At 39.3% G+C, this 27,605-nt stretch overlaps 1 protein-coding gene across 2 annotated transcripts in view; it reads right to left on the reverse strand.

Annotated features, from left to right (window-relative positions):
* The window catches only part of lrrk1 (leucine-rich repeat kinase 1), a 150,066-nt gene that overhangs the window by 68,246 nt on the left and 54,215 nt on the right, over positions 1–27,605 (reverse strand). For both annotated transcript variants that reach the window (XM_049465458.1, XM_049465459.1), the window contains 13 exons: positions 27,378–27,505; positions 25,986–26,149; positions 24,487–24,624; positions 17,511–17,623; positions 17,354–17,424; positions 15,377–15,506; positions 13,528–13,640; positions 10,665–10,879; positions 4,804–4,968; positions 3,442–3,614; positions 3,232–3,352; positions 2,010–2,169; positions 492–768 (listed from right to left, as the gene is read on the reverse strand). In XM_049465458.1, the coding sequence (XP_049321415.1) occupies positions 492–768; positions 2,010–2,169; positions 3,232–3,352; positions 3,442–3,614; positions 4,804–4,968; positions 10,665–10,879; positions 13,528–13,640; positions 15,377–15,506; positions 17,354–17,424; positions 17,511–17,623; positions 24,487–24,624; positions 25,986–26,149; positions 27,378–27,505 (1,968 nt within the window). The remainder of the gene's footprint in view (positions 1–491; positions 769–2,009; positions 2,170–3,231; positions 3,353–3,441; positions 3,615–4,803; positions 4,969–10,664; positions 10,880–13,527; positions 13,641–15,376; positions 15,507–17,353; positions 17,425–17,510; positions 17,624–24,486; positions 24,625–25,985; positions 26,150–27,377; positions 27,506–27,605) is intronic.

Here is a 27,605-nt window from a genome sequence, read left to right on the forward strand (position 1 = left end):
TGTGGTCTGAAGGGTCAATATTCCAGATCTTTTTTTTTTTTTTGCCCAAAGATTACAAAAGCCAGGGTCTGTCTTGGTATGGGATTGCTTCAGTACACTTCTGTGAGTGCAGCATTAATGCAGAAATGAACATAAAGATCTTAAAGCAACATATGTTGCATTTTTGAAGAGGACAACGCAAATGCACATGTTGCACACATTACAAATGCATGGCACATTTTTTGTGCTAAAGATTTGAAATGCAGAAATGGATGTTTATTAACAAATAAAATAAAGTTGATCAGACAAAACATAAAATATCTTGGATTTATACTGTCTGCAATTATATAAAAGTCAAAGTAAATGTGAAATATCAGTCCACAAGCTCAAACTGAACCAAATACTTTAATCACAGACTAAATAAATGTTAAAGTAATGAGCTGTGCTGTGGGCTATGAGATGTAAGCTGGGGATGACAGCATGTCTACATCAGCTGCACGCCAGATATCCACCTGTTGCTGGCCACAGGAAGAGCGATCTCGAACTTGGCGAGGAACTGGAAGTACTGCTCCTCCGTCTGCTGGGTGAAGCCAGTGCCCACCAGCAGCATGCGCAGGTCCTCCGCCCGGATCACGCCGTTCCTCGCCACGGAGCGAGAGCTCTTCAGGTGGATTATGCGCTCCAGGCACTCAGACAGCCACACAGCGTCCAGGAAGTACAGCTTACAGAGGCCGTGACTGGTGTCAGGAAAGTGCAGCATGCTGCCAGTCTCAATCAGAAAACTGATAGCTGTCAGAGAGAGAGAGAGAGACAGAGAGAGTGACAGAGAGACAGACAGAGAGAGACAGACAGACAGACAGAGAGAGAGAGAGAGAGAGAGAGAGAGAGAGAGAGAGAGAGAGAGAGAGAAAGAAGCAGAAAGAGAGAGAGACACAGTCAACCATGAAACTCAGGCTGCAAATAATGATTCTTTTGATAATTGATTATTCTATCAATCAATTTTTTTGTTTGATTATTAATCCAATAAAAGCAAAAATTGTTGTATTAAAAGGTAACTAACCCCTTGATTTTTTTTACTGTCACCTCAAATGTAATAAAATACTAAAAAATGTTAAAAGAAAAAAGAATGGGGGGAGTAGTTTGGGAGGGGGCAGCTTCAGCAGCAGCAGCAGTATGCATATAATAGTGGTGAGATGCAGATGATTTGACATGGGAGGGGTAGACTGGGAGGGGCATTGGGTGATGTATGGGTTTAGGGGCAGGGCAGGAGGAAGAGCTAATTGGGCTGAGCTGCAGCAGCAGCAGTGAGCATATAATAGTGGTAAGATGCAGATGATTGGACCTGGGAGGGGTAGTTTGGGAGGGGCATTGAGTGATGTATGGGTTTAGACGCAGAGCAGCTGCAGCAGCAGCAGTATGCATATAATAGTGATGAGATGCAGATGATTGGACATGGGAGGAGTAGATTGGGAGGGACATTGGGTGATGTATGGGTTTAGGGGCAGGGCAGGAGGGAGAGCTGATTAGGCTGAGCTGCAGCAGTAGCAGTGTGCCTCTGATAACAGTGAGATACAGATGATTGGACATCACTGGGGGTGGGGGTGGTATTATTGATTGACTCATTTGCCTATTGTAAGTGTCCATGTACTTTGGAACATCATTCACCCCTATAGCACAGCTGAACATAAGAGGGCGCTGCAGAGGCACAAATTACAACAATAAAAGTGTTTTATAAAATATATTGTGTCAGGTTTAGTGGCTTTTTAAAAATTATCTGGTGAATCAACAACACTTACATATCACTGGAGTGTTCATTTGATCAAGACAATTTGGACAACTTTTGTTAGATTACATAAACTCTAAATAGCTAATACATCTACACACTGACGGAAACTCATCTGTAACCAGGGGATTGGACACATTAATCCAGTAAAAAGCAGTGTGACTGCAAGGCCCAGTAATGCAATGCCAATAATAAATCATATATCATGCACGCCTACTATAATACATCTTTAATAAACACTCATTACCAGTCTGTAGGTCCTCATAGTCTTTGATATCACTGCTAGGACTCTGCTCAATGATCTGGTCCAGCTCCAAATCCGTCAGATACTGAACCTCATCCATTGAGTCTCTCCTCAGACGCTCCGCCAGCACTGTCTCCTGCAGCATCAGATAGCTCTTGGGGATCTGGAACATGAACACCCACAGACACAGAGTATACAAACATAAAGAGGCTTATTATATGATGTGTAACAGGATAATTAATAATATATGGGAGCGTAAAGAACATTAAAAAAAAACAGTTGTGAGCTGCTAACCAATTTTCCCCCAAATAAATATATATATATATATATATATATATATATATATATATATATATATATATATATATATATATATATATATATATTTTTTTTTTTTTTACATTAATACTAGTAGTACAATACATACTTATTTATATTACTATAATAAAGTTCAGTTTTTAGCTTTAGTTCATTTGTTTTTCTGGCAGGTCCTGGCAGTTTACTGCAAAAGATTGTACACTAGATTTTGTACCATTTCCTGTTATTGACTGGACTGGAAGAGATTAAATTAAAATTAAAACCAAAGCAAAGCGCTGGCTCTATGATCGGGAGATTGCTGGTTCGAATCCCGGTCATGCAGCTTGCCATCAACTGCCGAAGCCCTGAAAGAGCACATTAGGCCTTGCTCTTTCTGGGTGGGTAGATGGCACTCTCTCCCCTTATCACTCCTAGGGCGATGTAGATCAGCACAAGGCTGCATCTGTGAGCTGATGTATCAGAACTGAGTAGCTGCGCTTTTCTCCAAATGTGCTGTGATGCTACTCAGCAATGCTGCATAAGCAGCAGTTTAAAAAAGAGGAGGTGGCTGACTCTACATGTATCGGAGGAGGCATGTGCTGGTCTTCAACCTCCTTGTGTTGTGGCATCACTAGAGATGGGGGATATACAGCTGAGTAGCAGCTGAATTATTTTGGACTAGTGATTGTTATGAAATTTTTTCAATTTTTATGTTTCTACAAATGATTTAAAACATGTAAATTCACACAAGCCGCATATATTATAACAATTTTATACATTTATCTATAGAATAGATATACCTAATTTAAAATTTTAAATTTTAGTGTCCAGGTACCTTCTTTAAAGCTATTTGGACACTAATTTAAATGCACAGTCTGTTATTATAAATTCCTATTTAAAGGTTTATAGTGTTTGGAGTAGAACATACCAGTCTTCCCACCAGTTTGTGGCAGCTGGCTGGATTAGTGATGTCCTTCATGGAGCAGGAGACCTGATACAGCAGCCTCTTCAGCCCGTCCATTCCTTCCAGCGACTTACACGACACCTCACTGTCAGACGCAAACGCACAGTAAAGCTTTCAGCTCGCTTCAAAACACATGCCTGTGGTCTGTCACGGCCGTGAGACCCTCATACTCACTGCAGGTGCTTCCAGGTGATGTCAGGGTAGCCGCTGGCTCTGGCTCCTGAGGGCGTCCTGCAGAGTGCCAGGATGTAGGCCCGGAGCGTTGCGATCCGCTCGGTTCGGAACTTTGTGTCGATGAGGTCCAGATGGGTTCCAACCACCACCACGGCCGAGTTTGGCGCACGGGCCTGCCGGGCACATGAATAAATAAAAATAAATAAAATATATTAATAAATAAATAAATCCTATGCAAATAGACATTAGCATAACTCTGGAAAAATTCCCCAAAAGAAGAGTCGGGTCTTCAAAACTATTTTTCAAATAAATATTTTCCCTTCAAAGACTGAGCTTCAGGGGCAGAGACAGGATGGAACCAAAAACACAATTTTAGTTTACACAACCATTAAAAAAAAAAAAAAAAAACTAAAATATATATTGATATTAGTATGCAAGTTTCAGGAAACTTTCCTTTAATATTTTTTTAAAAATATTTATCATGATACAGATTATGATAATGCACCCACTTTCTAGATTTTCTACATAATTATTACATTGTACTAATTATTCATTCTTGACATTCTTCACAATTTTTTAAAAACTGAAATTAGTAAGCAAGTTTTGTCCCCCCGAATTAGCTATGCCGATTATCCCACCCACTCAGCTATTATTAGTGATGCCCCACCACCTGGAGGGTGAAAATCTATACATCAGCTCACAGGTGCCTTGTGCTAATCGACATCACCCTAGGAGGGGTAAGGAGAAAAAGCACCATCTACCCACCCAGAGAGAGCAAGGCTTATTGTGCTCTCTCAGGGCTCTGGCAGCTGATGGCAAGCTGCATGACAGGGATTCAAACCAGCAATCTCCTGATCGTAGTGGCAGCCCTTTAGACTGCTGGACCACTCAGCACCAACAAATGATTTTACTTGATACTGTTTTAAACTAATTTTTAAATAGACATTGTGCACATTTTAGAAACCTGTATTCATAACCTGTAATTTATATAGTACAATTACAGTAAAAAATTATGTTTGTTTGACTTTTTGCACCAAAAACACATTTTATATAATTATTTGTCAACCTCTATATGTGACATTAAACTTCAAGTTAAAAGCAAGTGCACTTTAATAATCAAATAATTCTAATTAGATTTAAAAAGATATTTTCAAGACAATTACTAATAAAGATTTGAAAATTATTGGCATTCATAACAAAGGTAGAAGTATAGATTCTGCGGTAGAAGTTGAAGTACCAACTTAAGCTTTTTACCCAATTAAAAGTGTAAAAATACTGCTTCCAAAACTACTTAGAGTATTAAAGTAGAAGTAATGAAAGGGGAAAAATGCCAGTAAGAACACAAGCTTAGTCTTTTCTGACCTCTATGTTGAGCAGCCAGGACTGCAGGTTGGCTACAGCCTCCTCTCCCAGGGCCAGATTCCAGATCACCACATACAGAGCTTTATCCGTGAAGAAACACTGGTTTACAGTCGACATGCTGGCCGGACCACCAATATCCCACACATTAAAACACACTGAATCAACCTGTTCACACCACAGAGAGAGACAGTGCGGTTATTAGCTGAAAAACATCTTAAAGATCAACAATACAGACAAAATCTCTTAAACACAATAAGCATCATGCATCATTTGATTCTAACTTTATACAAAAAAAAACATACAGCTCTGGGAAAAATTAAGATACCACTTCAGTTAATGAATCAGTTTCTCTGATTTTGCTATTTATAGGTATACGTTTGAGTAAAATGAACATTGTTGTTTTATTCTATGAACTACAAAATGCAAAGAAAACTAGTTCATATTCATAAAGTTTTATGAAGAGTTCAGAAATCAATATTTGGTGGAATAACACTGGTTTTTAATCAGTTTTAATGCGTCTTGGCATGTTCTCCTCCACCAGTCTTACACACTACTTTTGGATAATTTAACTTAATTTGGTAAAATCAAAGAAAGGTATTTTTAAGTGGTTTCGTATTTTTTTCCCAGAGCTATATATATATCCGCAAAAATTACAATAAAAAAAATACACATTCATGAAAATAAAGCATTTTATAAAACTTTGACAAACAATTATATTCTATTATTTAAAATAAGAAAATTTAATCAGAAATACAGATATGAGACATTATACACAATATGAATAACATGATTCAGACGTATTAACAAATTCAGATTTATTTGTAAATACATACAAATACATATGGAAAATTACACCAGCAAAGTAGGAATACAGCAATTTAAAATGCTCATAAAACAATTATATTTTAAAATTGTAATTACATTACCAGACTTTTCATAGTCATCCAGACAATGAAGGAACACATAAGGAATCATGTAGTAACTTAAAAAATGTTAAACGGTTAAACAAACCAAATAAATACTCTGTGAAGCATTTAGGTGCTCTTATCTGGGTGCTAGAGGTAACTCTTGGACTTCCTTTTCTGGGGTGGCCCTGATGAGTGCCAGTTCCATCAATACGTTTTTGATGGTATTTGAAACTGCACGTGAGGATCCTTTTAAAGTTCTTGAAGTTGTTTCAGATTGAATGACCTTCATTTCTTAAAGTCATGTTTTCTTTACTTAGTTGATGAGTTAATCAAAGAGGCTACTTTCTTTACTTAGTTAAAACAATACTTAAAAAAGAGATATTCACAGTATACCAACTCTGCCTCTTCACAACTTTACAACTGATGCTCTCAAACACATTAAGAGACAAGAAATTCAAGTAACTAACTTTAATGAGTTCAGCACAGCTGTTAACTGAAAGCTGATCATTCCAAGTGACTCTACCTCATAAAGCTGACTGAGAAAATCCAGCCAAGATGTGCAAAGAATCTAAAATACAAAACATTTTCTGGTTTATTAAAAAAAAAATGTGTTTACTAAATAATTCCATATATGTTTTTCTTCATAGTTTGGATGACTTTACCATTGATCTACAAATCAAAACATTTAAAAATAAATGAAAAAAAAAAACTTTTGATTTGGGACTCTATGTTTATAAATATACATTAAATAAAAGAAATATATTTAAATCACATTTTGGAATCCATATAAGCAAGACGTAATGGACCAAGATCTAATCAGCTACTTGATACTAGACAGATATACCTAATACATTTATGAATCACACTAATAAAATTGGAGGCTATATGAAGATATATATTTATTTTGGTAATGAAACAGATTTGTTTATGGTTAGACGTGAGTGAGATGAGCTCATATTTAGGACCGTTTACAAGAGGAGTGTTCTGTATTACAGCAAACAGAGAGTTCAGCCACTGCTGCCAGTCTGAGCTCAAAGCCTCATTTTATCTTTAAAGCTCATCATGTTACGTAATTTAGAAGCCAGGGGAGAAAGCTGGGGACGTGATCCCTCACCCAACACTCGAGTCACTGTGAAGAACACATGGCCACAATTTGGTGGGAAAGTGGCAGACGGCCTTGTTAAAGATCTCCAAATCTATTTAAACGTAAGTGACACTATTAAAGCCAACACCATGAGTTAATGGTACAAATAGGCAGGGCAGGATTAGTTATCGCAGCTGGACCAACTGGAGCGGTGAGACCAGGGTAGTCTCTGGGGGTTTATGAGCTGTTTGTGTGTGTGTGCGCGTGTGTGTATTTGAAGCTTTTCAAGACAGAATTTGTAGTAAAAACTGGGGAAAAAACCTACAAAGCCGAAAAAATTACCTTGCATTGAACTGAACTTGACAAGAGTTAATTAGCAAATTTTTCGCACTATAAGGCACACTTAAAATCCTTAAAATTTTCCCTAAAATTGCCAGTGCGCCTTATAATCCGTAGCACCTTATGTATGAATTTTACCAGTTTTACTAGTTCTCCAGCAGTATTAGCATTAGCCGCCAACCGTGCTAGCTCTTTGGCTGTCTAGAGGCGAATATAATCAGCCTGTAGCCTACTGCTAACCCCGGCTAGCACTGCTGGAGCAGTAATTAGCATTACCCGATAACCACGCTAAGCGCTAATTCCTTTGTTGTTCAGAGGTTAGTATTATCGGGCTGTAACCTGCTGCTAAAAAAAATCCAGCCAAGATGTGCAAAAATCTAAAATACAAATACACTTTTTTTGTTAAGTAAATAATTCCATATGTGTTTTTCTTCATAGTTTGAAGGACTTTACTATTGAGCTACAATTCGGAACATTTAAAAATAATGAAACAAACCCAAAAATTAGGGTGTTAAATATAAATTAATATATTAAATATATATTTAAATAAAATAAATAATATATAATCAGCCTGTAGCCTGCTGCTATACCCGGCTAGCACTGCTGGAGCAGCATTAGCATTAGCCACTAACAGGGTTAAGCACTAGCTAGCTCTTTGGCCGCTCAGAGGTGAATATTATCGGCCTGTAGCCTGCTGCTAAGCCTGGCTAGCAGTGCTGAAGCAGCATTAGCATTCACGCTAGTGCTTAGCCGCTAATGCAAATGCTTCAGCTTTAGCATCTAAGCTTACAGTAAATAAACAGAAGTGCTTTAATCACCCAAATAAACAGTTTTCAGGAGAGAAATCTGTGTAGATTAACATCCAGCGCTTGTTTGACTCATCTGACTCGTCTGAAATGTTTTTTTTTTTATGACTTTTTGTTACTTTTTTGTTTACTTAACTTAGCTTTACAGGTTTACTAGAGTCATGTGAAATGCGCCTTATAATCGGGTGTGCTTTATAGTGGAAAAAAAAATGTTACTTCAATTTCTTGTCTCTTAAGGTGTTAGTGTGTTTGAGAGCATCAGTTGTGAAGAGGTAGAGTTGGCAAGAACTACTCAACTAAATACAGAAAAAAATACTTTAAGCAATGAAGGTCAGTCAATTTGAAACATGGGAGTGTAGTCGCAAAGAACATCTAAAACGTTATGATGAAACTGGCACTCATCAGGACCGCCCCAGGAAAGGAAGACCAAGAGTTTGCTCTGAGTTACCAGCCTCAGAATCCACAAGTTAACAGCACTCCAGATAAGAGCACCTAAATGCTTCACAGAGTTTTTTGGTTTGTTTAACACTTTTAAGTTACTACATGCTTATCTGTTCCTTTATAGTCTGGATGATGGTATAATAGATATTGGGCATATTACTATCCCAAATTAGTACTTATATAAGTGTGTGTGTGTGTGTGTGTGTAGTTAGGACTCAGTGAAGAGGGGTCTGTACTCAGGCTGAAGTGTTCTGTTTCATACTATTTGGATAAGCCAGTCAGTCTGTGACTCAGGGCCTTTGGAGACAGAGAGGAAGCTGAGTAGACTCATATCGGGAAACTATACGAGACCACCGCTGGTGCCGGGGTCAGAGGTCAGCTGGAACATTTGCACATACTGCTGCTGTTCATTTACTGTACACAACTTGTCTTCAAAAGCAGACTGAACTGCTTTACTTTTGCAAACAAGTGACAGGATTATGGGGGAAATATATTTTAATAGTGTTGCTTTTAAAAAGCACTATAAATACAGACAGAGTGAATAAGCAGTCTGGACTCGTACTGAAAACAGTTTCCAAACAGAACCATACATAAACTCTAGACTTTTTAATGATTTTTTGGAGAAGATCAGCTCAGCTGTAAGAGTACAGCACCAGCTGAGAACACCGATTTACACTGCCCTGTCTCTTCACAGCGCAAACTTAGTGTAAATTGTTACATAATTAACTATGTAGTTACAACACCAAATCTGAAGTTTTTCTAACAGTTCTAACTGTTTTTGGTGAAAAGCGCACAATCGCGCCCAATGCACAGCAATACACAACAAACGCTCTCTCGCGTTGTCTCTCGCCAACTTGCGCTGTCTTTCCCTCTCTCTCATGCTGCCTCTTGCTAACTCGCACTGTCTTTCTTTCTCTCTTTCATTGTCTCTCGTTAACTCGCGCTGTCTCTCGCTTTTTTATGCTGTCTCTTGCTAACTTGCGCTCTTTCTCGCTCTCTTGCTCTGTCTCTCACTAACTTGCGCTGTCTCTCGCTCACTTACGTTGCCTCTTGCTAACTGCTGCTGTCTCTCCCTCTCACTAACTCGCTCTCTGTCTCTCGCCAACTCGTGCTGTCTTTCTCTCTTTCTCTCTCACTAACTTGCGCCGTCTTTCTCTCTTTCTCTCTCGCTAACTCGTGTGTCTTTCTCTCTATCTGTCTAATGCTGTTTTTCGCTAACTTGCGCCTTCTTTCTCTCTCACTAACTTGCGCCTTCTTTCTCTCTTTCTCTCTCACTAACTTGCGCCGTCTTTCTCTCTTTCTCTCTCGCTAACTCGTGTGTCTTTCTCTCTATCTGTCTAATGCTGTTTTTCGCTAACTTGCGCCTTCTTTCTCTCTTTCTCTCTCGCTAACTCGTGTGTCTTTCTCACCCGCTCGGTCTCTCTCTCACACTGCCTTTTGCTATCTCTTGCTGTCTTTCTCTCTCTTGCTCTGTCTTTCGCTAACTCGCGCTGTCTTTCTATCTCTCTTACTCATTTGCTAACTTGCACTGTCTCTCGCTAACCCACGCTGTCTCTCTCTCACTCACTCGCTCTCTCTCACTTTTTTTTTTCACGCTGCCTTTTGCTTAGTCGCGCCGTCTTTCTCTCTCTCACTCTCTCTTTCTCTCTCCTTCTCTCTCTTTCTCGCTAACTCGTGCCTTCTGTTGCTAACTCGCGCTGTCTTTCTCTCACTTGCTCTCTCTCTTTCTCTCTCTCCCCCTCTCTCCTGAGATATTATAATACAGTAAAAAAAGCTCTAGTCTGCCTGACCTAAAACACACTACACTATTGTGACTGCCCCCTCTCAAATACACTGGGAACCAGCAGCATTAAAAAAGAATCCTTATTATAATTAATGTTTAAATGATTGACACCACTAATATAATTTGATTGAATTTTGTCATTGTAATGCTGATATTCTTTAAAAAGAACTATAATGCATAAAGCAATATGCGTAGGAAAAATATTTGAAGCACAAGCAATGATTTTTGTTCTGCACCGAGGTGGTGGAACGAACTTCTACTGGATGTCAGAACAGCAGAGTAACTCACGGTCTTCAAACACAGAGTGAAGACTCATCTTTTCCTAAACATCTTTCTCTTATGGTGTCCAAACCTTATCAAAGCTTGAAGAATCTTTCTGATTCTATTTTCTACAAACTAGCATTGGATATTTTTAAAGTAAACAACAAAGTACCCTTGTAAGTCAGTCTGAATAAATACCCAAACTTTTTATGTAAATGTGTGTGTGAGTGTTTTCTTACGCCGGTTTTGACTCCGGTTGGTCGCTCCAGCTCCCAGGTGGACGTGCGGACGCTGCGATCGGAGGACATGAATGAGGTGGATTTTCCGGTCTGAAGCCCCTCCAGCAGAGCGCTCTTACCCTGCCGCGGCGGCCCCACCACCATCAGCTTCAGCAGCTTGCACGGCTCTGCCCGCCGCAGCTCCGCCCGCAGAAACGCCAACACAGCTGCTGGTCCTGTAAACAAAAACGTAGAAAAGACAGTAAGAGCAAACTTAAAAATGAACAAGAGAGAAGGGTATTGGAAGAATGTGGACGTTTGGTTTAGGTGAAAAGTGTTATGTACAGAAAATAAAACACTGCATTACAGCCTAAGAACCATATCCCATCAGTGAAACATGGTGGTGGTAGTATCATGGTTTGGGCCTGTTTTGGTGCATGTGTTCTAGGATGGCTTGCCTTCATTGATGGAACAATGAATTCTGAATTATATCAGAGCATTCTAAAGGAAAAAGAAAAGGAGGGTTATGCAGCAAGACAATGACCCTAACAAACAAGTTGCTCTACCAAAGAATGGTAAAGAAGAAAAAGTTAGAGTTTTGGAATCCAATGGAAATGTTGTGGAAGGACCTGAAGCATGTAGTTAATGTGAGAAAACCCACCAGCATCCCAGAATTAAAGCTTTTTAATACAGAGGAATGGGCTACAATTCCTTCAAGCCGATGTGCAGGACTGATCAACAGTTCAGAGGTCATGCCAGATACTGAAAGAAAAGGTTTACATACTTTTGCCACTCACAAACATGTAATGTTGAATAATTTTCCTCAATAAATAAATTATAAGGTATAATATCTGTGTCTCATTTGTTTAATAGAATTCTCTTTATCTACTTTTAGGAAAATCTGATGATGTTTTAGGTCATATTTGTGCAGAAATATAGAAAATTCTAAGGGGTTCACAAATTCTCAAGCACCACCATAAATGCAGTAAAAAAAAAAAGAGGCACAGTGCTGTTATCTCCTGGACTCATCTTCTCCTCTCCATCATGTGACATTAAAGTAAATCTGGACTTTCTTGCACCGTCTCATCTTACCATTTGAACACAGGCAGATTATAGAGATCTGACACTGATCTGTACTGTGGCAGGAACATCACTGAACCCATCAGTGTCATCTCCACAGACACGCTGCCTCTGACGGCCCTGCCGGCTCTGTGGAGTGTGCTGCGATTAAGCTGATCCAGCAGATGTAGGTCAGAGTGTGTTTGGGAGTGTGTGATGCTGTGTGTGTGTGTGTGTGTGTGTATGTGTGTGGTAGATGCGTGCATGTGTATGAAACAAATGTGAATGAAACCGTATGTGCCTGCTGTGAGGTGTTTGTAGAACACTACAGATATTCAATTTGAGCAATTCGATTCGGTGTCCGGCTCCAGCTGGACGGCCACTCGAGGACTGACTCATGAAAGTTCTGGGCGAAGTGGAAACATAAGAAAATGTAATATCTGCACTCAGCGTGAGGGAGGTACACTCATCCTTCAAAAAGGTTGCTTTGCTACAACAGTTGCACCCAGAAGGAAGTGTTGGACTGCAGTGCTATTCAAAAGGAAGAGTAAATAAATGATTAAATAAATTATTAAATATCTAGATGGATATGGGCAACAATTGGTCATATTTATTGAGATACACATATAAAAGTTGTGTGTTTTGCATTATATGCCAAACATGTCTCAGCATGGAGTTGTAGAGGTTCCTAATGGTGCGCTGCAACAATCCATCTTAATTGTCTTGAATAGTCTTGCAGTTATCTATTATCCAGAATTGTCCTGTTGGAATAGTGCACTGGATTGTCTGCTTTGGAAAAGGTTGCAGGACATCAATATAATAACATTGGATTATATACATATGTTTTTTTTATATCATTTATTTTTTAATTGTCCCACTCATTCAATTTCTACTCAGCTGTACAGCTCTGGGAAAAAAATAAGAGAGCACTTCAGTTTCTGAATCAGTTTTTTCTGATTTCACTATTTATAGGTTTATGTTTGAGTAAAATGAACATTGTTGTTTTATTCTATAAACTACAGACAACATTTCTCCTAAATCCCCCCCCCCAAAAAAAGATCGTCATTAAGAGCATTTCTTTGCAGAAAATGAGAAACGCTCAAATTAACAAAAAAGATGCAGAGCTTTCAGACCTCAAATAATGCAAAGAAAACAAGTTCATATTCATAAAGTTTTAATTGTTCAGAAATCAATATTTGATGGAATAACTCTAGTTTTTAATCACAGTTTTCATGCATCTTGGCATGTTCTCCTCCACCAGTCTTACACACTGCTTTTTTATAACTCTATGCCTTTACTCCTGGCACAAAAATTCAAGCAGTTCAGCTTGGTTTGATGGCTTGTGATCATCTATCTTTCTCTTGATTATATTCCAGAAGTTTTCAATTTGGATATCTCCCATCACTGGTGATGCAAGGAGGGTGAAGACTAGCACATGCCTCTTCCTACACATGTGAAGTCAGCCACCGCCTCTTTTCAAACAATGCATCATTGCCGAGTAGCATCACAGTGCACTCTGAGAAAAGAGCAGCGACTTGGTTTTGATAAGCCTTGTGCTGATCGACATCTCCCTAGGAGTGATGAGGGGAAAACTGGCAAGCTGCATAACCTGGATTTGAACCAGCAATCTCCCAATCATAGTGGTAGTTTTAGCTTTAGACCGCTGGACCGCTCAGTGCCTACACCTGACATTATTGATGACAGTCTGGCACAACTAACTACCCACCACATTTCACTCCTGTCAGTTGATTACTTCTTGAAGCAACACACTGTTGCACTGTTGACGATGAGTGTATAATCACAAATATTAGTGTCTACACTGTACCATCTTTGCGGACGTCTGCAGGGACGTTGGAGATGTTCAGCTCCTCGATATCCAGCTGCCAGAGGTTGGAGAGCTGGCCAAGCTCAGAAGGAAGCTCCTGGATGCCAGGATTACTGGAGAAAGTGAACCAAACAGAGATATTCGATTTTTTTTAAGCATATTTAAGTTGTATTTAAACGTTAAACGTATATAGATAAATACACTATATGAACAAAGGTAATGGTGCAACTGCATTTCTTTTGAAAAACAAGGCAATTACAACAGTTTATCCTGCTTTTGTTGAAGTAACTGTCTCTACTGTTCTAAAAAGGATTTCTACTAGTTCTGCTAAAGTATTGCTGTGAGGATTTGATTGCATTCAGTGATGAGTAAGAGCTAGTGAGGTCAGGATGCTAAATGATGACCATTACCAACATCCTCATTGACATGGAAGGAGCACCATTATTATTCCACAGAACACAGTTCCCTATATTACACAGCTCAATTTACATTACACATATGTCCAAATGTTTGTGGATGCTACTTGTGTAAATGCCTGATATGCACTTACACAACACATACCTGCACTACTGCCTTTACTTGTACAATCATGCCCATTTTAATTCCCTCTACATTGTAGAGTCTACAACTATAACCTTAAAATAACTTTAGCACTCATTCACTTTTTCCAGTCTTAAACATTAATACCACTATATTTGCACTACTATTTATATGGGTTCTGTTTATACTAGTACTGCCATTCCCTCTTTAACCCTAACTAACTCATACCTAACTGGTGCACACTCACTCTAAAATTGCATTATTGTCTCACTTCCTTTTGTCTCACATATCTCTATATCTGTGACCTTGTTTAGCGTCTATTATTTTTTCTATTAGTTTTTTATTTTATTTTTCGCACTTTAATTTCATACAATTATACCGGATAATAAGGCACACTGTCAATAAACATCTATTTTCTGGTCTATTTTCATACATAAAGTGCACTGGATTATAAGGCACATTAAGCAACACTTGTAAGGAACAGGGATGCTGCCATGGTTTATTCTAATTAAGCAGTGGAGAGACCTGTAAAGCTAAGCAAAGGAAACTGTAACTCTTAAAAAAAAAAAAAAAAAAAAAAAATTCAGTCTATTTCCAGATTTCCACTAAGGATGAGTGCAGCAGTAGTATTATTATTAGCGGCTAACCGATAGCGCTAACAAGGGTTGGCAGCTAACGCAGTCCAACAGAGCTACACTGAGGAACAATGAGTGTTCCCAGGGCGATATTAGCAAGTGTTTTATCCTACATAGAGTGTTTTAACACGGTAAACACGCAGACTACAGTTTAGCACGGTTAGCGGCTAATGCTAATGCGTTCCAGTCTCGGTTCCTCAGGCTAAACTGAAACTCTTGTATAACGCTGTACTTCAGTGGAGTGGCTTTACTGCTCCTTACAACCTGACTGCTAAAATTCAAACATAAGGCTTACCTGATTATAAGACGCACTGACAATGTTTGGCAAAATTAAAGAATTTTAAGTGCGCCTTACAGTGCAAAAAATACGTGTTGGACTTTAGTCAACTATGTCTTTGTTTTTTTTTTTTCTGCTGTAACTTTGGGAAGGAGAGTAACGCAATTTCAATCCTCTGTATGCCCTGTACAGATGCAGTACTGACAAAAAAAACACTTACCCCAGTACCCCAATACCTCAGTGTTGAGTTGTGGAGCAGTAAAACTGTGTTCTCTGGAATGATGGTGCTCCATCCAATACTTTTGGGATGAATTGCAAATAAAATCAGCTCTTGACCACTCCAATCTACACCCAAAAACTACACCTCCCACAATCCCATTCTCCAACAGTGACTCACTTGGACAGATAGAGCTCGGAGAGGTTTTTGAGGAAGCACACGGACGGAGGCACACACTCCAGCTGGTTGTCGTTCAGGAAGAGAACTTCCAGCGAATCCCGCAGGATTTCGGGAAACTGGACCGGACAGGCTGCCAGAAGAGAGCAGGAGAGAGTTAGTGCAACCACACGCTCTGCAGCAGCACACTGATCACCGGCCATAGAAGGGCATGGAGAGCGGCTGCGGTATTGAATGAAAAAAGGGGAATATTTCTCCCGTGACTGAACTGGCTAAAGTTAACGGCTGTGCAGCGAAGTGAAGTGAAGATGATGGGAATTTTAAATTGGTGTTGAAGACTTTCACTAATGCCACCTTACAAGGCAAACGTGGCTTTGTTTAATTAGAGATAGCAGCAGTCTAAACTAGGAGATCAAACAACATGTGTGATTACCAGAGACTCTAAAATTACATACTTTTAGCCAAAACAGTACACCAGAAACACCAGAGCGAGCCTGAAGGCACTATATTCCAACCATCAACCAGTGGAGAAAAGGCCCTTAGGAACACGGGTGTGGCATATTGCATCATATGCAATAGGGGTGGGTGATATGGCCCTAAAATAATATAATTACATATCAAGGTATTTTTGTGTCAACAATATTCTTTAAAAAAATTCAGCAATAAACTACTGCAAAAAAATAAAAAATAAAGTTTATTTGGTGATAGTATTGCATATTATACTATATGGCACAACCCTAATTGAGATTTTCACTAGACTGTAACAGAAGTCAATCATCCAACATATCATGATAGTAATAACACACTCCATATATTAATTAGAGAATTAAAGTAAAATTTGTCATACAAAAAAAAGCTGTCCTCTGATGGCCCATATGTGATATTAAATAATATATTTATTACTGTATTTTATTTATTTATTTTTTATTTTTATTTTTTACTAAAAGGCGCACCGGACTATAAGACACACTAGGGGTGGGCAATATTATATCGTATACAATATATTGTGACACAGAAATATCATGATATTAAAAATCCATATCGTGATAATAGGGCTGTTCTGTCTTAAAAGTAGTCTATTATTTACTGTGAAGCTTTAGGTGTATTTATTGTATAATTGTTTTAGTTTGCAGTTTATATGCATGCACTAAATATTCTGCTGCATTATTTGCTGCATTATATTATTTTATGCTATATTATTTATTTTGCCACATTATAATTATACTGTTATACTATTATACTATATTCCTGAAATGAATAAATTATTTTAGTTTTCCTATATCGCCAAGTATATCGTTATCGCAAAAATACCCTGAAATATCGTGATATTATTTTAGAGCCATATTGCCCACCCCTAAGACACACCATCAATGAATGTCTATTTTCTGGTCTATTTCCTATCTATTGGTCCAAGGGTGAGTTTTTAGTAAAGTTTCTCCAGCACTAAGGTTGGGTGCAGCAGCAATAACATTATCGAGAACACTAGATAGCACTAGACTAGGGAGTGTTTGAGTGTTCCAGTAACCCAGGGTGCTTTTAGCTAGGGGTTCGTCCCACGTAGCTTGTTTTAACACGGCAAACAGGCAGACTATAGACCAATAAAATCCTCTCTGAACAGCCAAAGAGCTAGCGCTGAAATTCTTAATCATTCAGCAAAATAATAATTACCCAAAAGCCAAATATTAATTCTGACTGACTTTAATTTACTTTAATTTTATCTGTTCCAATACTTTTGCTCATTCGAAAAATGTGTGGGTTCAGACAGAAGGTGCTTAATCTTCTGAACTGTGTGTCAGATCCAGATGTAAATACCTGAAATAAAAGCTGAAATCTTTGATCTTTTGTCTCATAATAATCTTTTAATATCAAACCCAAATGTTTTTAGCAAGCTTTGCCACAGAGATATTATACAGTCTCCAATATATTCAGAGTGTAACTATGTAGTAAATGTACTGATTCTGAATGAAGGCTGTACTGTACCTGGCTCTGGGTCTCTGCGGGTCCACGTGGTTAAGAAGGGAAGTCTTCTGGTCTTGGTGTTTTCCACTGTCCTGAAACCAACAGCGTTAAAAAGCAGAACTGCAGCATCAGATCATTAGAAACTGTGTGTGTGTGTGTGTGTGTATGAGCGACCTACTTCCCAAGCTGGTTTCTGGACAGGTCTAGTGTTCGGAGTTGAGAGCATTTCCATTTGTTGGAAGCAGGGAGAGCTGAGATTTGATTGCCACACAGCTTCAGGGAGACGATGGCCTGGAGGAATGACAAACCCACACACACACACACACACACACACACAAATATACACACACAGACACACACTCTAATGAGTCGAACTGGGACTGCTTAAATCTGGATGTAAAGATGTGTCTCTCGTTATAGACCAATAAGAGTCATTTATAGTGTTGGTATGTAAAGATTATTCTATACACACCCACACAGATGAAGAAGCCTGCAGCACAGGCCCACACACACACACACACACACACACAACTGCATGCAGCACAAATATTCAGCTGCAGATTATACCCTTCCTTTCACATGCAGAGCAAACGTATTGAGTAGTGCACGCAGGCCTCCGCTGAGAGCAACAAACCCAACAAACACAACCTGAGTGTGTAAATGTTTGGCGTTCAGAGCAGCAGAGTTCTTACCTCTTCATTTCAAACTGCTCAAGCGTTTAATTGTGTTTGGGATGTTCGATCTTTTGCTTTCCTCCGACAGCCACTTTCCCTCTCTCTCATACGCAAACATTCACCTCCACTCTTCTAGTGGGGACGCATCGAAACTGAACAAAACTAAACATTTTTACATGAGTTTTATATACAGGGTTGTACAATGAAACTGAAACATTGAATTGTGCCATAATTTGGGCAGCCGTGGTTTTATGTTTCTTTGGATACAATCCGGGTTAGCACCCGAACATCCCTTTCAGACAGCTTCCTCTTACAGTGTCCACAGTTAATCCTGTTGGATGTGGTTGATTCTTCTTGGTGGTATGCTGACTTCACCCTGTATACCGTGGCTCTTGATACATCACAAAGACTTGCTGTCTTGGTCACAGATGCGCCAGCAAGACGTGCACCAACAATTTGTCCTCTTTTTAACTCTGGTATTTCACCCATAATGTTGTGTACATTGCAATATTTAGAGCAGAACTTTGCTCTTACCCTGCTAACTGAACCTTCACACTCTGCTCTTACTGGTGCAATGTGCAATTAATGAAGATTTGCCACCAGGCTGCTCCAATTTAGCCATGAAACCTCCCACACTAAAATGACAGGTGTTTCAGTTTCATTGTCCAACCCAAAAAAAAAAAACTACTAAACTACTATAAAAACCTGAACTTTTTTAAGATCCCAGCACACACACAAACATGCTCAATACATTGTTTCTGCTACAGTTTATAGATATTTAGCAGGTTGCTAACAGCCAGGTTAAAACTGAGATGCTAACAGATAACAGACACAGCAGCTGGTTGCAACCTTGACTGAAGCACTTTAGCTGTGATGCTGTTTTTTTCTGAGCTGGATTACTTGCAGGTTGATGACAGAACAAACTCCCTATGTAAGTTTAGTTTTCGCCTTTTTTTTTCAGCTAGGTTGCTTATTTGCCAAATATTTTCAACACTTCTCAGCTCCCAATTACTCCACCCATCTCATCAACCAACATATATTGCTCCCTACCTCCACTTTCTCTACCAAAGCCATATTTCTCCACCCACACCATATCAATGATGTCCTTTTCCATCTCACTATGCCAACTCAATCTACCAATTCTGACACCCTGTCTTCACAACCAATGCCCCAATACTCCACCCACATTACCTCAACTATGTCCTTTTTAATCATAGTTAAGATCAATCCCTCAATACTCCACCCACATCTTCTCAATCAATGTCTCAATATTCAACTCCACTTCCCTAAACCAATGTCCCAATACTCCACCCACATCTTCTCAATCAATGCCCCATTTCTCCACCCACATCACCTCAACCATGTCTGTTTCCATCATAGGTAGATCAAAGCGGCAATACTCCACACCATCTCCTCAATAAATGCCCCACTTCTTCACCCACATCTCCTCAATCAATGCCCTATTACTCCACCCCATCTTCACAATCAATGCCTCAATATTCAACCCCATCTCTTCAAACCAATGTCCCAATACTCTACCCACATTTACTCAACCATGTCCTTTTCCATCACAGTTGAGGTTAATGCCCCAAAACTCCACCCCATCTCCTCAATAAATGCCCCATTTCTCCACCCACATCTCCGCAAGCAATGCCCCATTTCTTCACCTACATCAACTTAACCATGTTATTTTCCATCATAGTTGTGATCAATGCCCCAATACTCCACCCTCATCTTCTCAATCAACGCCCCATTTCTCCACCCACATCACCTCAACCATGTCCTTTTCCATCATAGTTTAGATCAATGTGGCAATACTCCACCCACATCTCCTCAATCAATGCCCCAATACTCCACCCTATTTCGTCAACCATGTCTTTTTCCATCATAGTTGAGATCAATGCCCCATTTCCCCATCCCATCTCCTCAATAAAAGCCCCATCTCTCCACCCACATCACTTCAACCATATAATTTTCCCTCATAATTGAGATCAATCCGGCAATACTCCACCCCATTTCCTCAACCAATGCCCCATTTCTCCACCCTTATCAACTTAACCATGTTATTTTTCCATCATAGTTGTGATCAATGGCCCAATACCCCACCACATCTCCTCAACCAATGCCCCGTACTCCACCCACATCACCTCAACCATGTCATTTTTCATCATAGTTAAGATCAATGCTCCATTTCTCCACCTAAATCACCTCAACCATGTCTTTTTCATTCATAATTGAGATCAACGTCCCATTACTCCACCGCCATTTCCCCAATCAATGCCCCAATACTCCACCCACATCTCCACAATCAATGTCCCATTTCTCCACCCAAATCACCTTAACCATGTCTTTTTCCATTAAAAGTTGTGATCAATGCCCCATTAACCCACCCCATCTCCTCAATCAATGCCCAATACTCCACGCTCAAGTCCTAAACCAATGCTCCATTATTCCACACCCATCTCCTCAACCCTGAATTGCTCCACTCAATCTCCTGAATCACTCATCTCACACCTCCTTAATCAATTACTCCACCCACATCTCACTGTAAAAAAAAAAAAAAACACTGCCAATAGATTAGGACTCTCTGGAGTAGATCAACATATTGCCCTGCCTAATGTCAGATAAGGGCTAGAGGGCTATAAAGCATCCAACTTTGAGCTATAGATCTGTGGAACTGTGTCCTCTGGCATGATGTTTCTCCATCCAATCCTTCTGGGTAATGAGCTAAAGTGGTGTTTGTGATCCCGAACTAATCTTCCAGCCAATGCTCTTGAAGCTAAATGCAATCAAGTACAAAGCCTTCCCAGAAGAGAAGGAGCTGTTACTGCATTAAAGTGGGGACAGACTGTCTTTTAATTTCCTTTGGGGACATGAAGAGTATTCAGAATTCAGGCCCAGTCCTGTGTAGCATGTGGGTGTTGAGCATCTTCTGAGCATTGTCTGAAGAAGCCTTAGTTGAGATTTCTTAATAAATCATTGGTTGTTCGGATTAGCAATTTCAGTTAAATATATTATATAGCAGACGAACAGTGATAATTGAGCCGAGAAATTAAGTTTATATGATTTACAGAAAGTGTGCAATAATTCTGCCTAACAAAATTAGGCAGGTGCAATCAATATTTATTAGATCCTCCTTTTGCAGAAATAACAGCCTCTAAACCTTTCCTGTTGCTTCTTCCAATGAGAGTCTGGCTTCTGGTTGAAGGTATTTTGGATTATTCTTCTTTACGAAACATCTCCAGTTCGGTCAGGTTTAATTCAGGTTTCTGTGTGAACGAAGCACAGTGACTCAATCTGCAGCAAGATGATGATGTAGGTCTTTGGAGCTGATCTGTAGGTTGTACTATGACTGTTCTCACCATTCTTCTCCTCTGATTATCTGAGATTTTTCTTGTTCTGACACTTCAGGTCTTAACTAGAACTGTGTCTGTGATCTTTCATTTCCTCACTATGTTTCCTCACAGTGGAAACTGCATCTGAAATCTCTGAGATTATGAGCTTTTTGTTTCCCTCTCCTAAACCATGATGTTGAACAATCTTTGTTTTAAGGTCATTTGAGGGAGTTTTGTTTTGAGGCTCCCATGTTGTTGCCACTCCTCAGAGAAGATGCAGAGAGGAGAAAAACTTCAATTGGTGCCTTAACCCTTTCTCATAATTGGATTCCCCAGTGTATGTAGGTCAAATCTATAAAATGACAAGGGTGCCCAAATTTTCTTTACACTTTCTGTAAATCCTATAAACTACATTTTACTTCTCAAGTATCACTGTGTTCATCTGCTATATGATATATTTAACTGAAATTGCTGATCCCAACAACCAATGATTTATAAACAACTAATGAATTACTTTATTTAAGTATAAACAATTAATGAGCAGGTGTCCCAATACTTTTGTCCATATAATGAAGCTGACAACTGGACTATTGTTTGTCAGACATGCTTTGGAAAAAATGCCTGGCAGTGAAAACACTTTAGCTTTAACTAATACTGTGATAAATGATGGTCATAAATAACTATACAGACTTTTTCCATGAATTTATGCATCATGGCTAATCTCACTGAGATTCTAAAACTCGTTTCAGTGAAAAATGAGCACTTAAGCCTTAACTCTGCAAGCGCGGGATGATACAGAGAGTCTGAAGGTGGAAAAGTCATCCATAGACTATATATCATAATGGAAATCGAAGAAACTACAGATATTACATGCAGAAAGAAGGTCACAAATTTTGAGAGCAATGCCATCATGAGGCCAAAAGGAGAACTACAGGTACATTTTTAATATACAGGCATCTTTAATATGAAGAAATACAAATGTGCAGATGTTTTAGGAATGTAATTACATTATTTAAAATATTTTCTCTTAGAAATATTCAAAAAAATAAAATTTGCCTCCAGATTTCTCCTAAACACACTCATCCAATTCTATTCAATTAAATTTAATTCTATCTCCAGCTCACTTGATTTCATTAAGCTCTGATTTACAAAACAAGGTGTTCATATTATAATGACTACAAATTATGCTAGCCTCCCATGAGAAGACATTTGGAGATGGTGAGCACAGTGATGTAAAACCTCTTTTATTATTCTTTCTATAAATGCTTTCTATATTTATTTATCTAGTCCTGTACAATAATTAGTTTAATTGATTTATTCTACAATATATGGACATAAGCTCAAAATGTATTTCAGACCTATTACCACCCATTGTGTTTACATAGCAAGAAGAGCCCAACAATATAAATGTGCTAGTATGTTGGAGGTTTTATTTTCATTTAGGATATTTAAAAAATATTTTTTAAAGCTGCTTTGCTGCTTCAGGGTCTGGACAACTTGCTGTAATAGATGGAAGCAGGAATTCTGCTGTTTATCAGACAATCCTGAAGGAGAATATCAGACCATCTGTTCATGACCTCAAGCTCGTACTTGGGTTCTGCAGCAGTACAATGATCCAAAGCAGATAAACAAGTTCACCTCTGAAGGAAAAAAAAGAACGTTTTGGAGTCGCCTAGTCAAAATCTGATTGATGACGTTCATGCTCAAAAACTCTTTAATGTGTCTGAATTAAAACAATTCTGTAAAGAAGAGTGAACCAAAATTCCTCCACAGAGATGTGAAAGTCACACTTTCACTTATCAGTAAAGCTTGATTGCAGTTGTTGCTGCCAAGAGTGACACAACCAAGCTATTAGATTTAGGGGTGTGATGGAAGGTGTTTATTGAAATGATTCATAATCAATGACGTGTGATGATTCATAAACAATGACGACTATTAATGATATTACTTTTTGTTCCATGCGATGATAATGTGTACTCAGGAGCATATCTAAGATGCTGAGTGAGAGTTTTTCTATCTGGGGAAAGCAGTGTGTGTCTATGTATGTGTGCACGTCACGGATTGTTCTGTCTACAATTCTGGCGCCAGGGTCATTTTTCCTTCTGCTTGCGGTGTTTTGAGAACCAGTCTGATATGCTCACTAAGGGATTATGTCATACCACCTGTCAGAAGAAGTTGACGTGTCACAATGGTGGCACTGTGCCCATAATTGGGAAGTAAGGGATGGGAGGATCTAAAAGGTATAAAGAGAGCATGGCACTCTTGCAAGGGAGGAGTTCACTCTGTATTCATTACGTGTGGCTTCTCAATAAATCTTGTTACTCATTCTGATCAAGACTCAGAGACTCTGAAAATTTCTTTCTTCCTGTCATTATTTTCCACCACAGGGGGCAGCACTTTTTCACACAGGGTCAGACTGGTTTGGATATTTTTTTTCCCTTTAATAAATAAAATATATATAGCTTTTTTTATATTTACTCTTATCTCTTATCTAATATTAAAGTATCATTATGACAAAAAAAAGCAAAAACAAAAAAAAAAATCTGTAGGGGCAAATATTTTTCACGCCACTGTATATCAATGGTGTGCCATATTGTATCGTGCACAATAATATTGCCAACAATTTTGAAGCATTGTAGCATGATCACAAAAAAAAAAACCTGAAATATTGAGATATTATTTTATGGGCCATCAGGTTACAAGTTTTTGCTTTTGGTAGCAGGAAAGAAAAAGTCACACTGTTCTCATTTCCTAAAAATATCTACTAGAGACAGATAACATCTGTCCAGTATTATTTATTTTACTTTAATTCTGGATATATAACGTGTATTATTAGTATCATGAAACGTTGGATTATTGACTTCTGTTGCAACCTGTTGAAAATCTCAATTATTGGTGCGTAGAATCACATTTTATTATTAAACTGTATCATTTCTCACAATTACCCACCCCCACCAATAAAGGCTATCATGATTTATTATATATTATTCATTTTTAATATTAGTGTTTTTCCCAGTAAATAAAGATACGGTGCTTTTTAATCCTAAAACTGGACAGTACTGTTATTAATATCCAGATGTGCTGCAGCTGTAGCTGTTCTGGACTCAAAGCAGCTTCAGATAAAAAGGCATACATCTTTCCTCACCTCAAGCTCAAATATGTAGGAAGGCAGCTCCTTCAGGGCATTTTCAGAGAAGTCCACCTCTTTCAGGTGGGTTCTCCAGAAGATGGAGATGGTGTCGGGGAGGCTCTCGATCTGGTTGCATGCAGCTTTACAGATTTTCTGTGGAAAAAAAAAGCAAACGCATTATTTTAAATTTATATTAATGATTATATTGTTGCTAAGATGGACAAAGAAGATTGTCAGCATAAGCTCAGTTAGCAGTATAATAGCTAGCTAGCTAACATTCTGTTTACCACAAAACACTAAACAGCCTTACAGACTGAAATGCCACATAAAAAAGTAAGCTGAAATGTAACTTTTTTCTAGTGCTGGGTTGGCCAGTAGGCCACTTGCTAAGCTAAGATATAGTCTTGAAATACAGTAATATGCGTCAGCAATGTGATTGGCTGAGAGATATTTTATGTGTGCCGTTATCAGCCGGTAACGCACTGTAACCGAATCTCTCCATGTATTACTCCTCCATATACAGGTAACCTAGCAACGATGCAGCGCTTACAAGCCAAACAGTGCAGCTACAAACAGAGCAGCAATGGAACTATTTTAACTCGCAGAGTTTTTATAACCAAACAGATCCTATTTTCTCCTCCTCTTTAACTTAAAATCTTTCAATAAATAGTGATAATAGAACTGTGGTATAACTACAATGATAGACTCAAAGTATTTGCACTGCTGTGCTGATCTACTCTATACTTGGCCTGCATCCTTGTGCCTACGACCGCAGCACAGCAGTGCCAATATTACACATTATAGCACTTCCTATTGTACATTATGTAGATTTATTTTTTCTCCCCAATTAAGCTTGGCTGTCCACCGGTTCTGCTGCTACTCAGCTGTATATCCCCTTATCACTGGTGATGCCACAACATAAGGAGGGTGAAGACTAGCACACGCCTCCTCTGATACATGTGAAGTCAGCCGCTGCCTCTTTTCAAACTGCTGCTGATGCATCACTGCCGAGTAGCATCACAGCGCACTCGGAGCAAAACACAGCGAATCGGTTCTGACACATCAGCTCACAGATGCCTTGTACTGATCGACATCACCCTAGGAGTGATGAGGGGAAAGAGCGCCATCTACTGTACCCACCCAGAGAGTGCAAGGCCAATTGTGCACTCTCTGGGCTCCGGCAGCTGAGGGCAAGCTGCATGACCGGGATTCAAACCAGCGATCTCCCGATCATAGTGGAAGCGAGCGTTAATTGGTCCATTGGTTTTAATGTTTGGCTGACCATTGTACATTATTCTTTCAGTTCAAAAATACAGTGGCAAAATTAAAGAGACGACTGTGCTAACCCCTGATATTTAAGCTGTTTTTCTCCCCTACATAATTGAAAACGAAACAGCATGGAGAGGAAGCATTTCAACTATTTGTTTTTAGCCTCAAATCCTTCAAATATGAAATGACACACAGATGCAGACACACACACACACAGTGGGAAGAAAGGGGAGATGGCAGCATACCAGAGGGCAGGCCCAGGGGTCGGGGAAGCGGCTGAGTCTGTTCTTGCTGATGTTGAGGCTGCTCAGGGCTTTAAAGCAGTGCAGCACAGGCGAGGACAGATCAGCCAGGTGGTTATCAGACACGTCCAGCTCCTGCAGCCGGCGCAGTCCAATCCAGTTAGTACCTAAACAGAGAGAGAGAGAGAGAGAGAGAGAGAGAGAGAGAGAGAGACTTCATATTTTTACAACAGTATAACAAACAAAAATTTCATGCACTGTATACATGTCCAAATGTTTGTAGACACCCCCTTTAATAAATGCATTCACCTAGAAAGATACCGACAATAGAAGAGGAGTAGGGAGGGGGCTCCGAGTGGTCCAGCAGGCTAAGTGCTGCCACTATGCCACTATTTCGGGAGATCGCAGATTCGAATCCTGGTCATGCAGCTTGGTCATGCATCGGCTACCAGAGCCCTGAGAGAGCACAATTGGTCTTGCTCTCTCTGGGTGGGTAGATGGCGCTCCCCCCCTCATCACCCCGAAGGGTGATGTTGATCAGCACAAGGCATCTGTGAGCTAAAGTATCAGAACCGAGTCGCTGCGCTTTCCTCCAAATGCGCTGTGATGCTACTCAGCAGTGGCTGACTTCCCATGTATCGGAAGAGAGATAGAGATAGGGGGAGTCCTAATGAGTGGGTTGGGTGATTAGCCTTGTAAATTGGGGACAAAAATTGGGAATAAAGTCTGCAGTAGGTGGATTCGAATAGTTACAAAACTTCTAATTTTCTGAGACACTGATTTTTGGGTTTTAATTATGTTGGGTTTCAATTGTGTTTTAATAATTATCAACAATAAAAGAAATACACACTTAAAATAGATCACTCTCTGTGTGTAATACATCTGTATAATATATGAGTTTCACATTTTTAACTGAATTACTGAAATAAAGTAACTTTCCAATTAAATTATATTCAGGTAAGATTAGTGAGCATTCCTTCTACCATGTGCACTGAAGATCATCCATGGCCATGCCAGTGTACTGATTTATTATATTAAAACAGTATCATAATAACATCTAATTTCCAACATTTAACAGAAAATACAAGCCTTCCAAGCTGTTCATCAACAGTAAATGAGGCACCTACAGCCCATGGCGAGTACACTGTTACATAATCATGAGCTAAAAAGCATTATGATGGAAATCAGATCCAGATAGACTGGCTCTGACTCGTATTAATCATCAGGGGCTCTCGACTTGAGTTTAAACAATCATCTAATTACCCTTCACTCAATCTGTTCCTGTAAATAATCTGCTACCAACAATTAGCCGTGACTGTGTGGATCGGCTCGCTTCAGTGGAAACACATGCATACGTGTGTGTGTGTGTGTGTGTGTGTGTTTGCGCAGGGGTACCGTTGGGGATATTGAAGAGGGCGGTGAGCTTGTTCTTGGCTGCGGAGAGATGCTGGATCTGGCTGAGGTGCAGCAGACCTGTCGGGAGACACTCCAGCTCATTCTCGCTCAGATTGACCTGGCTTAGTCTTCAGAGGACACAAAAGACAGCCAAAGAAGAGCAGGAGAAAAGGGAGAGGGAGAGAGATAGAGAAAGAGAGAGAGACAGACAGGGCACACAAAGAGAGA

This window comes from Astyanax mexicanus, chromosome 16, assembly GCF_023375975.1.
Source record: "Astyanax mexicanus isolate ESR-SI-001 chromosome 16, AstMex3_surface, whole genome shotgun sequence".
Classification (NCBI taxonomy): domain Eukaryota; kingdom Metazoa; phylum Chordata; class Actinopteri; order Characiformes; family Acestrorhamphidae; genus Astyanax; species Astyanax mexicanus.